This window comes from Centroberyx affinis, unplaced genomic scaffold, assembly GCF_046629955.1.
Source record: "Centroberyx affinis isolate AG114_WGS23_722 - 3 ecotype Tasmania unplaced genomic scaffold, CSIRO-AGI_Caff_v1 ptg001292l_1, whole genome shotgun sequence".
In the NCBI taxonomy this organism is placed as follows: Eukaryota; Metazoa; Chordata; class Actinopteri; order Beryciformes; family Berycidae; genus Centroberyx; species Centroberyx affinis.
In genome coordinates, this window is record NW_027279798.1 from 231,657 (window position 1) to 250,938 (window position 19,282).

The window sequence follows — 19,282 nt, forward strand, 5'->3', positions numbered from 1 at the left end:
ATGACCTTGTGTTACACTGTGCATTTGATAAATAAAAACACTTTGACACTTTGACTTTGACTTTAGTATTTGCCACTTTGTTGGGTCGTCCATGTGCGCTCAAGTTTCAGTTCTAACATTCCCGACAACACCCGAAGGCAGCATCAGGACGGGCATCGTGGCGGGGGGCGGGGCTATGCAAATGAGGAGCGGCGAACCGAAGAGATGCTCCCAGCTTCTGTGAACTGATCAACGGAACTGAGCAGCACTTGCTCTGGAGAGTCATAGGAAGAAGAAAGTGGACGCCGCTCTAGTAAACAAAACAGACCGTCTGCACTCGACCCGAAACATCGCGACATGGCTTCAAAGTGTCCCAAGTGTGACAAGACGGTGTATTTCGGTGAGTGCTGCCCGCTTTGCTCCCAGGTTTGCAATTACTTTTTAGCACATGATGGTGATCCCGCTCATTAGCTAAATGATACTCGTGATAGAGGATCAACGTGTCTTGCGTGTGGACCCCACTAGTTACACTGTTTTTCATTGTTAGTGCTGTCTGTTATCCTACACAACGGCTATGGTTAACCTCTTCATTTTATTTGCAAATGTTATGAAACAGTGCTTTTAGTTAGATACGAAATTGTCTTTTATAGCTATATTATGGCAAAATTACATTTCACATTCAGAATATGTTTAGAGGTATGTTTCAAAATGTACATAAATTGGCCAAAATGCATGACATATAAACATCTACATCTACAAGTACGTTTTTGGCCTATTTATACATGTTTTGAAACATACCATAAACATATTCTAACATATGTAATGCATGTCATCAGCCTAATATTGTGTCCCCCAAGCTCAATACTACTTTGTTGACTTTGAACCATTGGTGGGAAAAAAACTGCCTACAATTCCCAAAGGAATCCTTCACATACAGTTCATAGCATTCCTTAGATTAAGCATTATTTTAGAGCAAGAGTTGGTCAACTTGCATTGTAAATGATTGATAGAGACAAACTCTGGGAAAACCAAAAGCTGGCAGTTAAAAGGGTCCATGTAAACGTAGGCCACAGGAGCAAACATTTCCAAACATTTCACTGAATTATGATTTTGCAAGCAGATAAAATACATATGACTTCTGTGATGGAAAGCATTCCCTGTCTGCACAAGACTTTTTTTTTTTTTTTAATGATTTATCTTATTTTGAGTCTGATCTGTGCCATATTTAATTTGTTGTGTTTGGTAAATATCCAAGCTTGGCAGTTGGCTTTGGAGGTTGCTGGGCGCCCCTTGCCAAGAGTGCAGTAATGCCATATGCTGATATTGCCCACTCATAGAGGAGCATAGTAACATCATGCTGTGTCAGTGGGAAGAAAACCTGCTTGCAAACAGAGATGCAAAACAAAAACACCCACTTGGGCAAAGAGCTTTGCTTCACACTTGGTCACACTGAGGAAGATGACATGTTATATTTACGATAAGAAGGGTCTACAGTGGCGTTTTATTCGGCATGAGGTTCACACATACATTGACAAGTGCAAAAGCAAAGCAGAGAAATAAGAGAGATCAGCTTGTGAAGATAATCGAAAATATCCACGGCTGCTTTGAATCTGAGATTTCACATGGCGTGCTCCCTTTTCAATTTCTGAGTTAGGGTGGATTTATTTTTAGGGGAGCATATGCTGCCGTTCTGTTGAATCCTGAGTAATCCTCCCATGTTTGTGTTTTGCTGTCTGCGGCGCAACAAAAACAAATTTCGCTCCTCGGTGCTGATCCTTCCTACACTTCGCAGCACCCAGAGCTGTCACGGGGTCAAAATCAATTATGTGAGTGGATGGAAGTCCTCTTACGTAACCGGAGTGGCAGTGAACATCACAGCTGCTGCTCATCCTATGGGTCCCGCGAGTCGCTGGACCGGAATAATACGCGGGCTAACAAGATTTATTTTCCTAAAATACAGTCATGCACATCTGATTATTCTTTTGTGCTGTAGCCTTAATTCGCAGCAGCATGTCGGCGAGTTAGTCACAGCTCCTCTATGATTTATCTTCTTTTTTTTTTTTATGTAACACACTGAGATCCTGTCTAGTGAAGTTATTTTTACCATGGCTGGGGTGTGTTGTGTTGGGTGGAGTGCCTGACTGTAGAGCAGCGGGACGATGATGATGATGATGATGATGCTGGGAGCAGCTAACCAGCATGAGTGGAATTAGACGTCAAACTAGGGAGGAGTGCAGGAAGTGAGCGAAGGAGTTAATGGCCGTAATATTAAGGTTTCAGTCATTGCAAGGGGAGGATGTCGCTGTCAGAGCTGTGACGAGGCAAGGGAGAGGTCAGGGAGGGAGAACGGTTTCGGCTGTTGCTGCCCACGGCCTGAAACATCAAGATGATGTCAGTGAGGAATGTCAGACTCCTTCTATAGAATGAGCCGAGCAGCTCCACCTACATACATCCTCCTCTCAGCCACTTGGCGCTCTCTTGAGACTCCAGAGAGACGCAAGACATCCTGTGCCGGGCTGAAGTTAGATCTGTAGACTGGTGGGAGTTGGGATGCAGGAATGAACAGGGGGAGAAACGTGGAAAGAGACAGGCCTGCTGCTTTTGATCCACACGAGGACATGTGTTATTGATAGAGTAAATTGTCTTTTTCCCGTCCGTATAAGGATCAAAATGTGCTCCCATTTTTCTTGCGGAGGGAGAGTGGTTCATGGTGTTGCTATATAGAGCGGGGACTGGCCCACCCTGCAGTACACCCACCTGGTCCTCCAGCTGGCGTTGCCCAATATTGGAATCAGCGGGCTTGGCGTGTAACTCCGCCCCTCTCCCCCTCTGCAAAAACGTCATTTCAAACGGCGGCGGTGAGCCACCGTCTGGAGTGGAAACTTTTTTGGAGGGTTTTTGCGGGGAAATGTTTTATTATTTTCCGTCTGTTACTTTATTGGATAGCTGTCTTCAGATGGCTTAATTTCATTGCCACTAAAAGGCAAATGTTGACTGTAGGTTTGAACTGCTGTCCCCTCCTTGCAGCTGCTGTCTCTGCTTTTCAATCACTCAGAAGAGTCTACAGCCTAAAAAGGGATGTCTCGCAGATTTATTTTCAGAAACCCAAATAAATAACATCAAAAAAAAAAGAGGGAGAAGAAACCCTGGCATTAAAAGAATGCAACCACATCTCAAGGGTTGCTCAGATATTACTTTTTTTTAAGTGCAGCAGGGTGGCTGAACTCAAATTCCCACTGTTCCCACATTGCGGCTTCACATCTGTCAGTTCCAGTGGTGCAGAGATACTGAGAAACACACCGGGGACTATTGACTGACATGTGACCAGGTCATGGACCCGGTGGGAATGCATTGGGTAGCGTGTGAGAGAGAGAGAGAGTGCACATCACCCAGCATGGCTCACTAAATCTCCCAACCCCAGACCCGAATGTGGCTGAGCGGTCCAGCAGCAGCAGCGGTGGCTCTCGTGCATGACAAATGGCAGCAGTGGCTCTTTGTGCAACTAAGTGAATAAACGAGAAACTAATGGGAACTAATGGTGTTCTGCTGTGAGATTTTCTCTCTTTTTCCCCTCTCTCTCACTCACTTTCTCTCTCTTTCACTCGGGCTCTTTCTCTCTCTCTCTCTCACTCTCCCTTTCTTCAATCACTGGGTCTTGCCTCAGGCCCTGAATTCCTCTTCCCCTGGATTTTAAGTACAGGGAAAGAGGGGGAAATGGGATGGGATGGCTCGCCTTTATTTAAACGGAGACTCTCAAAGTGCCTCATGCATTATAATGAGAAACGACATCTCTATTCACACAAGGCTCTTTCTGTCTCTGCTCCGGTTTGTCCTTTCAGGGGGGCAGAATACCTTCGTCCTCTCAACCCTTCCCTGACGGTGTGGAGCAGCACACTGTTTCCCACACACACCTCTTTATCCTCCTCTACCCCAAACATCCACACAATATCTTTTTTTTCCCCTCCCCGCTCTTTCCTGTCAACGCTAGAGTACCCTGTTTTCCACTTGGCTGCCCCATGGGTTGTGTGAATGTGCCTTGTCAGTTATGTAACGTCATTTCTTGAGTCGATGCCTCCTGCTCTGTGCCATTGCATAACCTGTGAGCCTCTGAAACCAGTCAATGAGAGTCCTTTTTCTCTGCCTTTTTGAGGCACAAATATGATCCTCTAATGCAGATGGCATTACACTGGCTGCACCCAAACACAGGTGAAACGGTTCCACCTTGCTGCAGTGTGACCTTTTATATAACAGCAGATGAATAGAGGAACTGATTTGGTTGTTTGCAGTTAAAGCATTTCCAAATTATTCACTTTGCATGTGTGGAAAAAATCAGATCATAGTCAAAGGGAATTACTCCAACGCACCACGTTTTCAGTTATTGATTGAAGACAGGAACGACTTTATTATAACTTTATTATTAACTTTGTTACATTTTACAAGACTCAGATGATTTCACTCAAAGCTACTACCTTCTGTGGCTCTGTCACATGTCTATTCCTGGAGGCATCATATTTATCCTATTACCACAGCCTAGATCTATAACAGGGTTGGTGCCCTTCTACCGACACGGGTCTAGTCCCACGGTAGAATGCATGGTCCACTACTTTGTAGGCTAGTCATGCAGTCCAGACCTATTTGAAGTCCCTCTAGCCAGGGACATGGTGTCCTGGCTGCTTAGCGATGAGATGCGGTGTGGGGCGAGCGGGCCCGGGGGTGAGGGAGGGGTGAACGAGCCGCAGAGGCAGGGACTGTGAAACGGCACTTTGCCTGCGGCTCCTCTGACCAAACGCAGACAGGATGCGAGTTAACTGCAGCTCATTTACGTCAGCCAGCAGGATTCACGAGGTCGGCCTCTTTATTCACAGAGGGAGGGAGAGAAAGGGAGAAAGGCTGGAGAGGAAACCTCGCCTCGACTGAGGCGACAGACGACCTCCAGAGCGAGGTTTTGCTCTGGGGTTGCATCAGCCACAGGGAGAGAGGGATCCAGACACATGTGTCCCAGAGGTTTGTTGCCGTCAGTCCCCACTCTGCAGGGCCACTGCCATCACCACAGGAAACTACAAGCACACGTGGTCTCTGAACAAATCAATCCTTATGTCCAGCACACCACTGTTGGGGTCAGTTCACTTTCTGTTCACTCAAATCTAGCAGAGGATGTTCTTCAAAAGTCAGAAACATCCTCTTGCATAAATCTTTTGCCAGTCTTTTGTATCTTACCATCTATCCAGTACGGCTGGACTGTTAATCGTGTATAATCATGTTTTACGATACACTTAGTCTGTGAAATAAATTCGCTCCCCAAATCATCAAGACTAATAGTCATAATCACAATATCTAGCAAAATAATCAGGATTATCATTTTAGCCAAAATTGTGCAGCCGTTCTATCAAGAGATTATGGTGAATGCATAATCATTTGCAAATTGCAGTTTCAGTTTACATTTTGAATTGAGGACGAATTGACACCAACCCACCACACACATACCCACAAAACGTAGACAGCCTGGGTATGTGATGCTGCCTGGTGCACAACCTGTTCCCCTACTGAAAAACACATCCAAAGTCAGTGCACTGGGTGGGGTTGAATGCCAGTGTGTGCCCGACTGAATAGCCATTGTCTTTAATCCAAGTAAAAGGCCACATGTCCTTGAGGGTGTTTGTACTCCAGAGAGCAGAATGGAGGGAGGATGCAGAGACGGAAACACAGGCTGCTTGTTTTTTCCTTCCTGCCACAGGCCCTGAGTTGGAAGCTGTATGTTTGCACCCTCCCTGTTTCTGTGCACCTTCCATGTGTGGCCCCTGCTTTGCCTTTGGGCCCCCAGGAGTCGGGTATATGGTGTTTAATGGGACATGGAGTTATCACACACTGCTGTGACAAAAAAGAAAAATGCCTGCGTGGACTCAGCTGTCACTGATGGATGGAGAGAAAGAGAAGGGGGGATGGGGATAGGGCAGTGCGTGTGTTTGTGTGTTTATGTGTGTGTGTGTGTGTGTGTGTGTGTTTTGGAGGGGGTTACAGTACGAAGGGCTGAACAGATGGGTCCACATTACCGAGGGCTGCAACAGAACTGAATCCAGCCAGCCGTGATTTAGAAGTGTTTACAAATAACATTGTAACATGGTTACGTCATGGCTCAACCTTAATTTGTCCCAAATATGTTGATCATTCCTTTACAGCTTTAATCATATAGGCCATTTGATAATGTCAGTTTAAAATAGACCCGCTTAATGTCAGCCCTGTCTGTGAGAAAGGGATGTAAACCATTGCAAGAATGATGAATACAGTTATAGAGCTGATTGTGGTGATGAAGCATCTTGATGGCTGGTATTCCCCACTCATCCCTCAGTGAATTAAGCGTGTCACTTCTCTCCCGGCCTCTCATACAGCCGTCTGACATCCAGAAACATTAGCCTTTTCAGTCCCTGCTGATTCTATCTCGGCCCCAGTCGATAACAGGCCAACAGTGAGTAACGGTTATAGAGATGAGCTCCTGCAGCACGCCAAGCAGCGGACATGGCATCGTCCTCTTTGTCGAAAGCATTGGATTTCCCCCCGTTGCACCCCGATCGAATTATTGAGTGACAAGAGAGCACCCATATGAGATTTCAGAGCCCAACCCCTGGCGGACATTCCTGTCGCGTTGCATGCTGGGGGTTCAGCTGTGTAAATGTTGTCCAGTACCTTGTGCTTATTTATCTGTCATGACTTTTCAGACCTTGAGTAAAGCAAAGAGGACAAATCTTCTCCTCTCCTGGCCCGGGGTGAAACTCAGTCCATCGTGAGCTCTGGTGTTTGGGTGCAGCTGCCTGTTATTGTTGATAATTAAGCAACTGTAATTAAGGCATTTGAAGAAATGGGCCATTAATGTTCGCCCCTGTAGACCCCTTGTTAATGTACAAGTGCTGTTGCTTAATGCCCCGTCCAATTACAGTGTGTTTTTACACTGTTTGCCCTGGGCCTGCTCCCATACTGCTGTTGTCCCTGGCTGAGGGAGCAGCATCTCTGCCCATACACACAGAATAATTGGTTTCCCTCACAATATGATCCCAAGTATAAGTGCATCATGTAATATAACAAATAAAAGTTGATTTGATTATAGCGTAGATTGATGTTCTTTGATGCAGCTCTGTCATTGCAGGTAGAATGGAAACTCACATGGCTAATCTCATATACGCCTTGGCATGTTTACAAAGACACCATAACTATTTGATGTTCAATTGTTGAATTCCCCCCTTCCGTCAGATGCCTTATGACTCCAATTTACCAGGAAGAGGGAAAGTTAGGTCCTTTGAATGAGTTCAGTCCATAAGAGAACACAACAGCCTTGTCAGATGAAGACAGTTAATGCTTTGGCCTCAGATCATTTTTTGTTATGGACAGATATTATGGAATTATGTTACTGGAACAAACAATAGCAGCTGTGTTCTACCTGTTCTCTGGGCCTGGATTTTCCCAAAAGAGGAAAACTGTGTGGTTACTCATTAGTTGTGTTCTGTAACAGGTGTCCAATAGGCCTATATCCTTGTATATGTAAAAAAAAAACATACGTATATGTTACATATAAATAGCCTATGTCATGTTTTATGAAGACCAGAAGCGTGAGTAATTCATGATTTAAATGCTTTTTCCATATAGCGAAGTAAAAGCATCTAAATCATCAAATACTCGTGCTTTGGGTTCGCGGTTTTGCATGGTACATAATAGTACGGTTAAAGTAAAACATTGTCTCCTATCATAAGACCTCAGCTCAACTTTCCACTGAATTGTCATCACAAATTAAACCAGGCATTTGTAAACACTGGGGTTAAGTCAGGTAGCCAAACTATCTCAGTTATTTAAACCATGTTGACAATACAATCAGAGGAGCCAGAATGAAGAGCTTAGGTCAGGAACTTATGAACGAAGCTAAGCAGCTTACAGTGGTGCAGGTATCGTATGGTTTTTGAGACGACCTCTGACTGCTGGCACTCTGCTTTCATTTGTCCTCTTCTCCTCTGGTGCTAAGCGTTTTGCAATAGCATCTGTCAATCAGCACTGTATCAAGAATGACGTTCATAAAAAAGGAAACAGGATTTTTATTTTTTATTTTTTCTTCCAAACACAGACACAAGCTTTGACAAGATTTAATAATGACATCATTGTGAAAGGGTTAGGGTTAGCCTAAATCCCACAGATACGGAGACTTTCTAACAGCAAGCAAATTTGACTGGTCCATAACAGCTGAATGTGGCACTAACCATGCCAGGGTTAGAGATTTGATTCCTGCTGGGCCCACCCATGCTAAAAAACATACACATTTCATGTTATTGACTGAATTATGTCAAGTTTGTACAGCACTTCTGCACTATGCGCTTTAAAACTGGAGCATCTAACACTAAAAATAAAAGAAAATGTGGGGATTCTACTCATTTCATATTGACTGAACTTGCAATAATGGACCTACTTATTTCCAGATATCTTTTAGTCGGCCTGCAGCAAAGACAGACAGCAATGAGAGGCCAGACGTTTTGCAGCTAGAAACGTAAATCCCATACCGTAAAAATAGACGGTCATTTACTAAGGTATTTGCACTATGTACATTAAACCACAGGGGAATCCCTCGCTGTGTGCTTTGGAGTCAGGCTAATTGTAGGTTAATGGCAGAGAAAATAGATTGGCTAAAAGGATTTGGCACATCCTCATCAGTGTTGACAGTGTTAATGTGAGTATCCGGCTCATCAGTGTTGACAGTGTTAATGTGAGTATCCGGAGAGAGTTTCCTGTGAACAGGAGCTTGTTTGTTTACACAAGTGTGTGCATTTATCCTCACGGTGTTGCCATAACGAAGCGGAGGAAGAGGCGGTGGCTTTTCATTAGCGGGCGAGGATGTAAGCTTCATTTGTGTCCGCGTTTCCTATAGACTTGGTCGACTTGGTAGACCTCTGACTGAATATTGACTGATTTCTCTTTGCGGTGGTCCAGTCATAGTCACTGTATATGTGTGTGTGTGTGTGTGTGTTGGAGGCATATGGGGCCCACACATATTTTGGAGCAAATGCTTCTTTTATGAACTCAAGCACTAACAAATGCATCCATGCGATAATATCAACTCAAAGGCAAATTTTCTGGTGTTATTTCAGTGATAGGGGGTTTATGAATAAGGATAATAAGGATAGAGCGTGGCTGGTAGCGGGGGGGATAAACAGCTGGACCAGATGCAGATTCCCCTCCACCTCCCCCCCACTCTATAACTCCCTCCACACATAATGCAGACAGACACCCTTCTGACAGGCTCGCCCCTCTTACAATAACAACTGCCCTTTAAACCAGGGAGCTGTTAAACAGTGGACTTTATTACTACACACACAGACACAGTCACACAGAGAAATGAGGCCACACTGGCATGTCTGTTCCCATTCATACGCTCTCTTTTCAACACTGTCTAGAGGTGTGTCAGGGCTTCTGAGACAATCAATGAGACACACGCACACAGAGAGAAAGCACACACTGGGAGGGTTTCTGTGTCCCATTCATAATCTCTTCAGTGCTGTCTAGAGGTGTATAGTTATCCTCAGATTTAAGAGGAAATAAATCACACACACTCACACACACACGCACACTCAGATGAGACTGGTTGAGCCCCTGCTGGTTCCATTCATACACTCTCTTTAAACACTGGCTAAAGGTGTTTAAAGGTTTGTGGCTATACTCTGATTTAGGAGGAATTAAAACATACACACAATCAGAGCAGATAAACACTGTTTATGTGTCTCTTTGCGGTTATCCTCCGATTTCTGACAGAAGTCAATGATGCACACACACACGCATGCTGCTGGTCCCATTCATACATTTCCTTGAAACACTGTCTAGAGGTGTCTGGAGGTTTTGCGGCTATCCTCCGATTTAAGAGGAAATCAATGAATCACTGTGTGATTTATGATGGGCTTTTTACTCTTGACTAACAGTATCTTTTAGAGTGATTTAATATTACTGCCAGCCTCCTCTGTCCAAGTCAGCACTTCTCTGTTATATTGTCTTGATGGGAGGTCGCCCCCCCCCCCCCCCCCCCCCCTCCCCACCACACACACACACACACACACACACACACACACACACACTCCCGGCTCTTCTCCAGGGCCTTGTTGTTGACTGTTTGTCTCAGTGTAATTGACAGTGAAAACTGACAGTGAAACTGATTGGAGAGTAAACAGAAACCCCTGCAGGGAGTAGTCAGGTCCTCTAAAGCAATCCTCTGAGCATGGGAGAGGGAGGGAGAGAAAGAGAGAGAGAGGGGGAGTAAGGGTATGTAGGAAACAGACGGTGGTGTCCGGCTGATTGTGCCCTGCTGTGATAAGAGAAGGTGTTTCCTCTGCTGCCTGCACAACTCCACAGGGCCCATTGTGTGGAAGCAGCAGAGATTTATAATTGGACGGGGTATAATTAGGGTCCCTCGCTCGTCTGGGGGTGGGGGGGGCAGTCGGTCTGGGAGACGGGATGGAAAAGGGACGGAAACGGGGTTGGGGGCCGTCCGCAGCAGGATGGGTATAGACGGGGGAGGGAGGGAGGAGGCGGGGTTTACACAAAGAGATCTGGGTTAGCTGCGGGCACCCCCCGCCGCTCCAGCTGGACTGGGACTCACGCCACCGTCTGTCTGTCCCGCGATGACATCATCACGGCATCCTGTATGGTTCACAGGCATTCCCAGTGTCCCCGGGCCCCCAGTGGAACCACTCATTGGCATGATGGCAGTGTTTTGAGCAGGATTCAATGGGGCGCAGCGGTACAGAGATACAGGCTAATCATTATTCTGGAGAGTGAAGCAATGGAGAACGTAATTCCCCTCTGAGCTGAGAGATTGAACGGCACATTATAAGACATACAAAGGCCGACACAATTGACGGAAAAAATAAAGACCATTGTTCAGAGTAACGTATATAAATGCTGCTTTATCTGAATGTTTTCACTGACAATGTCCCCTACACTCTCCACCTCCCCCCCACATCCCTCTTTCTCTGTTTTTTGTCTTTCACGTGCAGCTGAAAAGCTGTCATCGCTGGGGAAGGACTGGCACAAGTTGTGCCTCAAGTGCGACCGCTGCAACAAGCTTCTGAATGCAGGAGGCCATGCTGAGGTCAGTAAAACACCACCAACAACAGCACAGCACTGTCGCTCACTATTGACATAACAGTGTGTCATACATAATACACCAGGAGTATTCAACCGTGTGCCATGGAGAGCCGAGTGTACACAGGTTTTCATTCACACCAAAGAGTACAGCAGATCATTTCACTGATTAGTTCCTCTCTGGTTGAAGGTGAGTTAATCAGTGAAATCACCTGCTGTAGTCTGTGGCTGGAACAAAAACCTGCATACACTCGACCCTCCATGCCACATAGGTGAATACCCCCGTGAAACACTCTATTAATGAGAAATCAGTCCTTTTGCTTGCCCGCCTCCACAGGGAGGTCAGAGGTCAGGGTCGGCTACAGAACAGCTGCCCTGCAGCTGGTAGGGATGCAGCTTCTTGCTCAAGGACACTTCAGCAAAGGAATGAAACCCAGGCCCTCTGGCTGAAGGACAGACTGTCCTGTAGCCAGAGGGCCTGGGTTTCAACACACTGCTCCATGGTGAAATATTAAAGAGGAAAAAAAGAGAGGACCTGTTGTCCGCAAGCATGGGACGTGGGTTTTTATTCTGGGACTGGGAAAGCGACATGGACTCTTTTTAGCCTGTATAGCTCAGTGTGTAGAGCATGTCACGAACACTGCCTGGGTTAGGAATTCAATTTAAACTGGGGCCACCCATGCTAAATATATATACACTCATGATACTTGGAAGCACTTTAGATAAAAGTGTCCACCAAATGGCTTATGTTCTTTTGAACTGACTTGATGGACTGGGGCTTTTCTCTCTTGTCTGTTTTGTTAGTGTCAGTCCTTTATTTTATGCATGAATGTTGTTTTTCTTAATAAAATAACACTGCAGTCGTGTTGATCTCATGGGTTCAAAGGCCTCCAACCCCTGATGACACAGTGCATACATTGCTATTGTGAAATGTAACTGGGGAAGCCAGTGCCGGCTGGTTATGCACTGACTTATTGACAGACTTTCTCTACAGTACATCATTGATGGATAACACAAACCATTTGGTGGACGCTTCAGGGCTCTTCAGTACTGCGAGTGTATTAATTTGGGTAAAATTTTAGGTAAAACTGCAGTGGCCTTAAAACCTCCCAACACATTGAAGCATGTAACAACACAATGTAGGAACAAATACACATGTAGAATGAGAAGTCATAGTATTACACAGTACAACGTTAAGTGTTTTCTTTATTTTTTCAGTAGGCAAGGATGTGATTTTTCAGGTTTTATCCACTTCATTTCACACAGTTCCATGTATTTCTTATAGGAAATGACTGTGCACTTGCCTTTTTCCTGCTCTGCTCTCTTGTTCCTGGTTGCATCCCTGAGTATGGGTGGCCCTAGTGGGAACTGAACCCCCTTAGCACTACAGGAAGAGCTGGTTTCAGATCCGTCTTCCTCTGTTACGTAATCAAGACTGCAGTATCACGTCTCAACATTAATTCCCCGACTGTGGTCTAACGTACGAGCGCTGTTCACTAGCTGGCGTCTTCACCCTCGGGATTTTCTTATCTCTCTCGTCTTCTTTTGCCTTTCATGACCCAGCCAACGATTCAATTTTCACCCTCTCTGTACATGAGTGAATCCCCCCCCCCCAACCCCTTTATCTGATCACGTCGTTGCCCCTGCTCCTCTCTCTGCACAGGAAGGATGTGACCTCAGCCTCTCTGTACACAAAGGCAATTTCCCTGCAGACCCCAAAGGATGCTGTCCTGTCGTTTAATCTCTGTATGATTACAGTAACACGTAATCTACAGCAGTCTCTCTGTATTTGTTACCTCTCTCTCTCACTGTCTCTCTCTCTCTCTCTCTCCCTCTCTCTCTCTCTGTCTCTCTAACACACTCACTCACTCGCTCCCGCTCTCCATCCTCTCTCCTCTCTCCATGGACAGCATCCAAATCCCGCCCCAGGCTGCATCGCCACGGCAAAGAGCCTGGCTTTAGTAGGGAAAAAACTCGATGCCCGATCATCGTCATGGAAACAGAAGGAGGCTGGCCCGGGAACCTGGGAGATACTGCATGAAAAATGAAGGAATGTAAAGGGGATTGTGGGGTCGGGGAGGGTGTTTGATGTTATCCCCGGCCCGGTATGCAAAAGGTTAGGGACCTCGGAGCAATACTGACTGTTTCTTTAAAAGGGGGAGGGGGGTTAGGGTCAGGGCCAAAGGAGGACAGCAGCTCCCTGAGGCTGATGGCAGACTGCCAAGCTTCCAAAGACAAGGTCATAAGTCTCCACTGTCCAGCATATAAGATCGTGGCTGAATTAATCCGCCTCATGGTCTCATACAGGGACTGGACCTAGCAAGGCAGTGAGTGGAGTTTGGGGTGGAGGGGACATGGAGTTTAGGAGGAGGCAGGTAGAGCTGAACAATTAATCTAAAAAAAATCGAAATCTCAGTATAAACTTATGCAATTTCCAAATCACAGAGGCTGCAGTTAATTGCTTATGAGAGAGGGGGGCGTCCAAAATGGATTTCTGAACAAGGTGTTTTAGTGCTGCGGGTGATCTTTGGTTCATGAATCAAGTATTGGTGAAACCCTAGTACAAAATAGAAACAGGTGCACTTCTTCCAAAAGGCTACTTTGTAGCTGGGCGCTGGACTTCAACGATCAGTGTTCGAGTTGAAAGAAAGCAGCAATATAATGATAGAAAAGAAAATAACGAAAAAGACGTCACCTCATTTTCACCACTTTATTTTTCCGGTATTACACCTCTTGATGCTCTGATGAAGGTGTAATACCGAAACGCGTTAGCAGTCATGGCCAAAAAAGTGTTTTTTGTTATATTCTTTTCTGTCATTATATTGGTGAAACCCTTTCAGCATACTCAAACTCAGTAAATCCTGCACACTGACATCTATTTTTTTTTTAACAAAATCACTTTTCTTTAAACAATTTTAAAGTTTAAAAAAAAATGTATGACAAGAAAAACTTTTTGTCAGTATCGTTCAGCCCTAGAGGCAGGGCAGGAAAGAAAAGGAGGAGGGATGGATGGATGGATGGAGAAGACAGACTCAGATGTGAGGATGTGGGAAGTGAGGGGGCTGTGTGGCGGGACGGATAATCCATCTTTAGGGTCCTTCCTGCCCCCGAGGTACAGCAGGGCCAGAGCCGCGGTCATACTGTACAGTAGACTGTACCAGAACCAGCCAGTTTAGTGGACAATGGAGCCCTCTGTGTCAGTTTGTCCTGTCCTGAGAAAGTCATCAGTGCTTAGTCACGGCCTAGCATGGACAGCCAGATCTGCACGGAGCTCATAAATGTCAACCAGGGTGCGTGAAAGGAGTGTATATGTGTGTGTGTGTGTGTGTGTGTGTGTGTGTGTGTGTGTGTGTGAGAGAAGGAAAGGAGTGTGTGTGTTATGTGGGTGTGTGTGGCTGCTTCAACAGTAGCTGATCCTGTCATGGCTAATGCATTATTGAGGGTGAGAGAACAGGCCCTTTTCTACCTCACCGTCTTCTTGGGGAAAAAGGAGCTCATGCGGCTCGCTGTAAAGATGCCACGTGTGACAGAGGCGCAAGGGATTGTGGGTAGTATGTCTCTTGCTTCACGCCAGTTTTTTTCCCCCAAGGACTGGCGCTTCGCCCATGGCATCGGTGCCATCCTCTTGCTTCTTCTCATCTATGGGCATTGGGCTCTGGACCAGTGGCCGCTCTGACCCTCAGTGCTGATCCCCCCGCCTTCCCAGCATGCATCAGCAGCAGGTCATCTGTGTCTTAACACTGGGATCTCTGCTCTTCAAGTGGAAACACCGACAGACACGCACGTACAGACACATAGCTTGCACCTAAGTCTGGCACTGGGTCCATCAACACGGTCCTGTTTCCTGGATACCGCTGGTGTCGTTATTATGTGTTGAGGGAACTTGTGACACTGACATCATCCGAGGTTGAGCTGCAGAAGAAGCCCACAATCCCTTTTTTAGATACGTTCTTTCTTTCTCCTCTTCTGCCTACCTCTTTTCTTCCCACGCAGAAATAAAGGCAAAAGACAAGATAACAGAATGCATGGTGCTATCAAATAATATGGTTCCTCAGACACGTCCCGGTTGTCACTGGGAAATTACCCTCGCTGCAGCATCAGTTTTTTTTACATGTCTATTGATTCACTTTGTTTTATCTTGTATCAGTCATGGTGTGTTTCTCTCTCCCGCAGCACGATGGAAGGCCCTACTGCCACAAACCGTGCTATGCTGCCCTCTTTGGGCCAAAAGGTGTAGTACATTTAATTTCATTCAACACAATCTACTTCACAAATCTGGTTGTCAAACACAGCTTGTCAGATATAAGACGCAGTTTTCATATTGTAAACAAAGATGACTATTTAGACATCAGCAAAATCAAGTAGAATATTTCAGTAGCAAAGTCAGTAGCCTTAGGTATCTAATTCAAATTAATCTGTCCTTCTGTTTGATTGCAATGGCTTATTTTCCTGCATCCCGTACCATACAGGTGTGAACATTGGCGGAGCAGGCTCTTATGTGTATGACACTCCAGTCAACAACAACCCTTCTCCCACTTCTGTGGATTCAGCCCCCAAACCTGAGGAGAAGAGAGTCTATGCACCCAAGGGACCAGCAAAAGGTAAATGGCAAGAGAGTGTGCGTGTGTGTGTGTGCCGTGCATGTATGCATACTGCGTACACCACGCATGTATAGGAAAGTGTGTGAAAAAGCTACTCAATAGGGAAGTTTGTCCCACGAGATTTGGGTGTTTTTGAAGAAGTGGTACGATGGAAGGAAAGTAGCTGACTCAGTGATAAGGACCTCGATACAGAGAGACTCCTGGGACGTCAAGGGGATTTTCTGAAGCTTGACAGACAGGAACTTCCCACAGCGGTCAGCCAGAGGACATACACCCTGTCAGCTTTTGTATGTTAAAGGGAACGCAGACCAGAATCAGCTGATGTTCTTTGGTCGTTTTATCTCTATTGTGCAGTTTTCAATTTTCGCAGCAGTTTCCACCCACTTGTTTTTAGGAAGTCAGAAAACTCATCTATGATATAAGAATTGTGTCTTTGCCTTTTGGCACCGCCTACTGCACCACCTGTATGCTCAACTTACATTGGCTCCAGTGGGAGGGAGGCAAAGTGAATTTTGGGAGCTGTAGGGCTTGAGTAAGACCAAGAAATAATTTGGCTTGGCAACTAAGATATTTTGCTTGGCAAGATCAGCCTCTTCTAGTCGGCTTTTGTCAACAATTCCATCTTGTAACATATAAAATCTATTTACAATTTGGCTTGATTTTATTTCTATAACCTTAGACCGCTAATACATTGAGTTTCAAACCTAAATGAAGAGATTCATGGTCTTCTAATGAACCGTTTTCCTTGCTGCCAAGCCTTTTCCAATACTGTAATGTGTTTGTAATGTGTTGGCAGCTGGCAGCATCACCACTTTTTCCGGAGAGGCCAACCTGTGTCCCAGATGCAACAAGAAGGTATACTTTGGTAAGTAGTTCCACACACTTCCAAGAAACAAGGTGAGAAAAAGGGTTGGGGCAAGGAGCGGGAACCCGCAAAGTGGTTGCCATGTTGTCTTAGGCGTGTGTGTGTGTGTGTGTGTCACGCAGCTGAGAAGGTGACGTCACTGGGCAAGGACTGGCATCGACCCTGCCTGCGCTGTGAGAGGTGTAGCAAGACCCTGGCAGCCGGCAGCCACGCAGAGGTGAGAGAAAGAGGGATTGAGGAGAAAGAAAGAAAGAAGGACAGAAAGAAAGACGGGCAGTAAAGACGAAAGAAATAGGAAGGACAGAAAGAAAAAGGGCAGAAATAAAAAAATAAACAAATACAGAAAAACAAAAGAAATACAGACAGAAAGGAAGAGAGTCTCATTATTGGTGTTAATGGTTTGTCTTGTTTCATTACAGCATGACGGCCAGCCTTACTGCCACAAACCGTGCTATGCCGTTCTGTTCGGACCCAAAGGTAACCGCTAGAGGGTGCTATCAACACACCAAATAACTATCTGCTACACTTGAAACTGAATGTTGTCTGTCTGAGCACTTGATCCATGCTGCGCACGTTGCAGATCTTGCACAAAACAAGTATTACCGAAGAGAGATTTCAGCATAGCTTTGTCTTTGTCACAGCAGCTTCGTGAGACTTGGGTAGCCACTCAGGAGCTGTTTTGCAACCCGTCATGCATGCTCACGTTGTACCTTCTCTCTCCCTCTCTCCCAACCCGTGACACCCTCTTTGCCTGTGGTTTTTCCAGGGGTGAACACTGGCGGTGTGGGCAGCTACATCTATGACAAGGAGCCCAGTGCCGTGGCCGAGCCCTGAACCCTTGTCCCCCAGCTTCATCCCTCTCTACGCAACACTTACCATCCACCACAGTATTATTTGTAGCCCTTTTCTCTCCCCCTGTACATTCAGACCTGAGACAACCAGGCCCCCCCCCCACCCCAACCCCCGATCCTCTCCTGAGTCTCTGCTGTTCTCCTCTACTCTGACTTTCCTCTACCAGTGTCCTCTATCAGATTCACCACCAATGGGAATGATTCATTGATTAGAGATGCTGCCTAGACATGTTACATATATTCGCTCCAGGAGAGTGCTAGACAACACTAGATCACAACATACATAACTACACTGAAGCGTTGTACTGCATGCAGTACCAGTATCCCCACGTGATTGCTATAAGTTATTGTGCTTCAGGGCATGGAGGTCCTTCACTTAAATTTTTGCCATGTTGATATGCCATGTGGATATGTACACATTACAGCTACACATAAAATGTCACTACATATTTGGTTCTTATAAATTTTGCACCGCTATAGCAGTGCAATTGAGAACATGTGTGGTTAGGGGGAGTTTTGAGATGATGCGAGTAAAAAAATAAAATCGGAAAAGCGATCCTCAGGTATGGAGAGTTGCATTGTGGGTGGAGGTGCGGTGCGTTTACGGTGATGTGCTGACAGCCAGAGGAATTTCACCTCGGAGGCTGCTGCACACACAGGTGGTGCTCAGGAGCACATTGCCAATAAATCTGAGAGGTTTTCTGTTTTTTAAAATGCCACATTTACAGTTTGGCTGCCTGACAACATTCCTGGCCATATGGTTTATGAAAAAAAGAAAGTGGGATTCAGTTTAAAAAATGTCTACATATTGTCTAAAGATTCTTCCACTTAGAGCGATGGATCTCTGAGGCGTCTGTTACAAGCACTGTCCACTCACTTTTCAACACATCCATGAGTCTATCTTGATATCACATACATTTGTTTTACGTTTCAGCATATTTTGATAACAACCTACAGTATATGTCAGTATCTATAGGTAGTAACATATGGTGTGTTGATAAATAACACAAATGTGTGTCTTATCAAATTTTATGCATGGATGTGTTTGAAGTGAAGCATTCTTCGAGGCAGAAAGTGGCTGCAGCATTGGGAAGAGGGGGCTGTGATAAATGGGTTGTAACTCTTATGAGGGGACAGGGTGTATTTATTGCTTTGTTAATTCAAGTCCTTTAAATTTCATTAGCCAATGTACTACTACCCCTATGGGACATGTTATGAAGGAGGTGAAACGAGGCAAAATAAGCTGTATAATTCTCTAAGATCAAGATTTTTATTATTATTTTCTAGTAAATAACCCTGCTGTTATTTTCCTTGAGATGATGCGCTATTTGAAGTATTATACCTTTTTGCCATTAGCGTATAGCTAGCTTAGAGAAACAAACCAGACACTGCAGACAAGTCATTCTGTAAGAATGTGCATTCTAGTATTGTATGACTGTTACTGTGTTGATTATTACCTACTCTACATTTGTAGGCCGTTAGACACTGCAGGGCTCACTGTTTGTAGAACGAAATGCTGCACTTAAGCCCTGCTGCATTTGTCTTTTTAATCCCTTGAATAAATATTTCATAAACTCTTCATCTGTGTTACTACAATTATTCTTTGACCAATTCTGAACTCCACTGTGTTCTGTTTACGACTTGCAGTAAACAAACACTACATGTGGTGTGATTTTTGTGTTTTGTGATTACCAATTATTTGTTTGATTTTATTACAGTAATGAAAATTCATCATGACCAGTGACAGTTAGTGTGTAGATCAGGCTTATATCAGACTTTTCCATAAATCATGGTGCTGTATTCACACACAGTCTGACCTATATATACTCAACACAGTCCGGATGATGAAGCTTGTTCATGGGTCTTTAAACTGAAAGGTCACC

The 19,282-nt window shown here is 45.2% G+C and overlaps 1 protein-coding gene across 1 annotated transcript; it reads left to right on the top strand.

The window, feature by feature from the left end:
* The first annotated feature begins 255 nt into the window (after positions 1-255).
* Positions 256-18,969, top strand: crip2 (cysteine-rich protein 2). Its single transcript, XM_071525404.1, has 8 exons — positions 256-379; positions 10,995-11,089; positions 15,256-15,313; positions 15,552-15,683; positions 16,480-16,548; positions 16,671-16,765; positions 16,968-17,025; positions 17,315-18,969. The coding sequence occupies exons 1-8, from the start codon at positions 337-339 to the stop codon at positions 17,380-17,382; spliced, it is 618 nt and encodes a 205-aa protein (XP_071381505.1). The 5' UTR covers positions 256-336; the 3' UTR covers positions 17,383-18,969.
* Positions 18,970-19,282: the final 313 nt, after the last annotated feature.